This window comes from Boeremia exigua (genome assembly GCF_020726555.1).
Source record: "Boeremia exigua strain MPI-SDFR-AT-0100 chromosome Unknown C7974scaffold_10, whole genome shotgun sequence".
Classification (NCBI taxonomy): Eukaryota; Fungi; Ascomycota; class Dothideomycetes; order Pleosporales; family Didymellaceae; genus Boeremia; species Boeremia exigua.
Window position 1 is genome coordinate 1,525,036 of NW_025763527.1, and position 4,367 is coordinate 1,529,402.

Genomic DNA, 4,367 nt, shown 5'->3' on the forward strand with positions numbered 1-4,367 from the left:
CGTCATTCTTACCATGTCGTGTGTAGGGACTTGTGTATGGAGGTGTTACGAATTATCGGGGCGTCGGTTGTGATTCGGTGGGTGCTAGGGCCGGGTTGGGCTCCGATGTGCATGAGGGAGCTCGCTCAGGAATGATCGGGGTTGGACTACGTTTAGTTGCTGTGATGGAGATGTGTACATTGTGGAAGGGTAATGGTGAGTTGTGCTGTGCAAAGCATGGTCGTCAGTCTCTATCAATTAGCCACGGAATTCAAGCTGCACAGGGCTTTTGAAGTTAAAGGTCATGATGTGAAATTCCCCTGGGGATAGGCGACAAAGCACTTTCGTAGCCTTCCCTCTAATGTAAACCGCTCTCTCCAGTCCTCGCCATATCTTTCTGGCAATCGACCATCATCTTGACCATGTTGGCGACCTCTTCCAGCCTGCTGAGGACGATCTTGTTTCCCTCCACAAAGCCGTAGCAGTTGTATCTGACTCCTGTCTTCTTTGAGAACTCCCTGACCAGCTCCTGGCCTCTCCTCAGATTGTGCCTCGGAACGCGCGGGAACAGGTGGTGCACAGCCTGGAACTGAAGACCGCCGTGCACCCAGTCCAACCACGCCGGACAGTCAACATCCATCGTAGTGCGCATCTGCCTCTGTGGGAAAGACTCTGTGGGACCGAGGTCGGAAGTTGGCATTCCCCAGTGAGACAGCGTGATTTGTACGTGCAGAATCATGGTAATAAGGTGACTGATAAGCACGAAGCCGATGCGGATTGGCCAGGTAGGCAGTGTGCACCAGACGAGCAGGTAGCCGAAGATGAACCAGTAGCACGCCATGAAGACCAATTCCACAGGGCGCGTCCACCAAGCTGCACCAAGCTGGGCAGCGCGTGGCGAACACAGGTGGCACCAAGACAGGATGTACAGGTTGAAACGTGCAAGCGCCATAACGGGGTAGTACGTGTACTTCTGGTAGGGCAGGAGAACCTCGCACGCGGCGTCCCACTTGAACTCGAAGTCCTTGTAGAAAGTCGAGATGACGCCTTTGATGTAAGTCGGCGAGGTAGAAAAGAGTGGCGTGTTCTGGATATCAGGATCATGCTCGGGCATGTTTGTGATGAGGTGGTGCACATTGTGGGAGGACTTCCACCAGCCAATTGACAGGCCGCAGCAGAAGTCAGCGATGAATGCACCGATGAGCGTATCGATGATGAAATTGCCGGAGATACCGCGGTGACCGGCGTCATGCGCTGTAAACATGATTTGTTGCTTGGAGATGTCAGCGAAGATCGTGGAAGGTGGTAAAGTAGGCTTACCCAGAACAGTCCCAGGAACATGGCCGATGTGAGATACCACTTGCTGTAGAGCAGGTACGCGAAGGCGGCGAAAAGCCCAGCGTATCGGATGGACTCCCAGCCGTACGCTGAGTAGTTGCACTTGTACAAGCCCTCAGCCTTGATCTGCTCGTGGAGCTCGCGGTAGTCCAACAGGATCTGGCCTTGTGTCTCAACATCGACAGATGGGTTGTCTCTCAGACCATCTGCGATTTCGCTCTCCTCTAATTCGGCAGCGTACTGCAGTCTATGGGCTCTCTTATCGAACGCGATCGGTAGAGGGGCCTCGGAGCGAATTAGAGGCTGCTTCTCTGGGTCAGGTGTGCGGGATCTGCAAGTGTTTGCGCCTCCATCGGCAGGGTTCAGCTTCTTGCTGATTGTGGCAGCGACCTTGGATCTGGCATTAGCATAGGCCAGGGAGCACGCACGGAACTATGTTCGCAAAGCATGTGATAAGTGAAAGACTAACAGAGCTCAGGTCGATGCTTCTTCTTGACCGTCTGGCATTGGCCTCAGCAGCCTTCTTCTCCTCATAATCCAAGTTGGCCTCGGGCTTTGCGGCGCGAATAGGAGGCTCAAGGTTGGTCCAGGGTTCCTCTACTCGGCCAATGCGATACTTCTTCATCATCAGAAGGGCCTTGTTCGAGTGGTAACTGTGATGTGGGGTTAGCTCCAGCTCCAGCTCCACCTCCATATGTAGCTCCAATAGACACAAAGAGCTCTTTTTGCCCCAGGGTCGAGAATACTTACATGTTGATTTCGTCTGTGGCGTCGCGGCCAACCATGTGCAAGATAGCCAGGCGGCCACCAGGATGGCTATCGATCCATGCCGAAATGTTCAAGGCATACCCCTCGTGGATGACGACGGGCTCGCCTTGTGCCACCAGCTCCTCGATGTAGTGCGCGGAAATCATGTTTTGCTGTGACATGACAGCAATGATGGGAGTCGAGGTTGGCGGGAAAGCGTTACAAACACGACATGGCAGGAAGGCGTATACATAAGTAAGTGCCGCAGAGGCAAGTGCACTCAACCCCTTGGTATTCTTAGCCCAAAGATTACGCCTGTGCACGGTTCGGGTTCCGAAACCCTGAAAGACGGGGCGACTTGCGAGCGGCACGGGGCTGAGTTCGTTTGTGTTGCGCCCATAAAGTTGGACCCCGGACAGTGGATTCTGTGGAACATTCAGGGTCCAAAAACCCCTATCCACTTGCGGCTAGCCTGGATCTCCACGAACGCGCGTGCGGCCGTTCAGTGCGCCGCCACTGTATGTAACTCATTCTTACGTTGCACGCTCCGCCCAATCTCAACTCGGCTCTTCTCATTACGACGCTGCGTGAGACTCGTATCATGCTCAGCCTACCCGTGGCTCGTCTATCAAGCGCAATTGGACCCGATTTCAGGATTTTCGTCCGTCCCCCAAGGGCTTGGCGGAGCAGAATAACTGGGGCTAGGCCTGGATCTACTGCTCAAGACACCTTCTGGAAGCGTGGTTTGCTACAAGCAGGGGTGCCATTACCTGTAACTTGCCCCTCGGCCGTTAATATTCGTTGACGTGCGGGAAATACTGCCCTAAATCAGATCTTGTGCCTGTGACGTCGTGCAGAGTTCGAAGTTGTCGCGTCTCTCCACAAAGCCACAAAATAGAGGCAAAGAGCACAAGACCATCTTAATCACCTGCGCTCTCTTTGCAGTCCTGACAGCTGTTTCTTGCGGGAGAAGGGGTCACGACAGATGTCCGCCGCCCCTAGCGCAGGATTCTGTATCGTCTTGTGATGATCGTTGAGCGCGACCGTGCCGTGTTTTGACGCCTCCAGCTCCGTGGTCCAGCCACTTTCGCACTTGGATCCCCTGGCGTTTGCGTGGAATCCACAAAAGACATGCGGGGCGCGTTGGAGTTGCGCGCACTCGCAGGCAGTCAGATACAGCTCTGGCACGCCGCGTCAGATGTGGATTGCTGATTCCGACAGTCTCCACCAGGCTGGCGACAACATCAGGGTCGGGACCGCGCGACTCGATTGGGAGTCGACGGGTTGACGTTTGTGCGAACGGGGCTCTCCGAAACGTGCCCTGTCAAACCTCGCGTACAGTAGAGGCGCAATCTTCTCATTTCCAATCAGTGCAGTGCCTTCTCCTGCTGACGGCTCCCGGGATACGGCCCGTATTTTTTTGGCGGCAAGGCCGGGCGTCTGGGCGCAATCCTAAATGAGTCGATATCCATATGGCAGTTGGTGGCGAAAGTTTCTGGCTGCGTCGTCGTTGACAAGCTCTGATCTGTTCTTCGGGTTCTGAATTGTGCGGTCGCGTGATGCTGGTTCGACAGTACCTATGTCACAGCAAGTCGGAAAGGGCGCGACAGGCCGACAGGAGTCGCAGGTTCGAACAATAAAGTCGCGGACTTTTGTATCCAGTCGGTCAACCACACATGGCTGAAGTCGTTTCGTTTGCCAGCTGCTGTGAGAACGATTTGATTTTAAAGCTGAAATTCGCTGTGATTCTCGAGCCGTCATGGTTTTCGCGCTTTGATTTACCCTTACAGTGCATGCTCATCTCGCAAGGTGGTGCACCAGAGAGTCTATTGTGACTGTCGAAGACTTAGAACAGGCAACTGAAACTTACTCAGTGCAACTACATGCGTAGCAGGGCTGCTGGCGCACTACAATCGTCGTGTCTAAATACCAAATTGGGGTTGATGGTTGAGTTGAAGCGCTTGCATAAAGTTGCACGAGCGATGCTTTACCATCATAGGGTTGAGAGCATGTTGTCACTCTTGTTCGAAGTTACTGTACGAAGTATGGCCAAACCTGTGTAAGGAAAGGAGAGATCGAAGGTTTCAAAGGGCGTTGTCGGCGTTGCTATGTATTATTCATCATCCGGCAGGTCCGCAGACTCAAACTAAACCCAATGCGGCTGATCGCTCATGCTGACCACGGACGGATCGCGGAAAGTGCAAGTCCGAAACTGCACACTTTAGCATCTCACCTGTTGGCATCAGGCAAGGGACTGCGGGATCATCATCGGCAACTAGCGAATGGGTAGCAAAGCTCCCGCT

General features: G+C 53.9%; 1 protein-coding gene across 1 annotated transcript; it reads right to left on the minus strand.

Moving 5' to 3' along the window:
- On the minus strand, nt 1–2,455 carry C7974DRAFT_40089 (fatty acid desaturase-domain-containing protein). Its single transcript, XM_046142549.1, has 4 exons — nt 2,068–2,455; nt 1,787–1,970; nt 1,300–1,707; nt 1–1,252 (listed from the first exon to the last, which is right to left on the minus strand). The coding sequence occupies exons 1-4, from the start codon at nt 2,244–2,246 to the stop codon at nt 338–340; spliced, it is 1,686 nt and encodes a 561-aa protein (XP_045994264.1). The 5' UTR covers nt 2,247–2,455; the 3' UTR covers nt 1–337.
- Nucleotides 2,456–4,367: the final 1,912 nt, after the last annotated feature.

Coding starts and splice junctions, on each gene's coding strand:
- C7974DRAFT_40089 (XM_046142549.1), bottom strand. CDS start 2,246: ATGTCACAGCAAAACATGATTTCCGCGCACTACATCGAGGAGCTGGTG. Junction 1,971..2,067: donor GCCACAGACGAAATCAACAT/GTAAGTATTCTC, acceptor CCCACATCACAG/TTACCACTCGAACAAGGCCC. Junction 1,708..1,786: donor GAAGCATCGACCTGAGCTCT/GTTAGTCTTTCA, acceptor GCCAGATCCAAG/GTCGCTGCCACAATCAGCAA.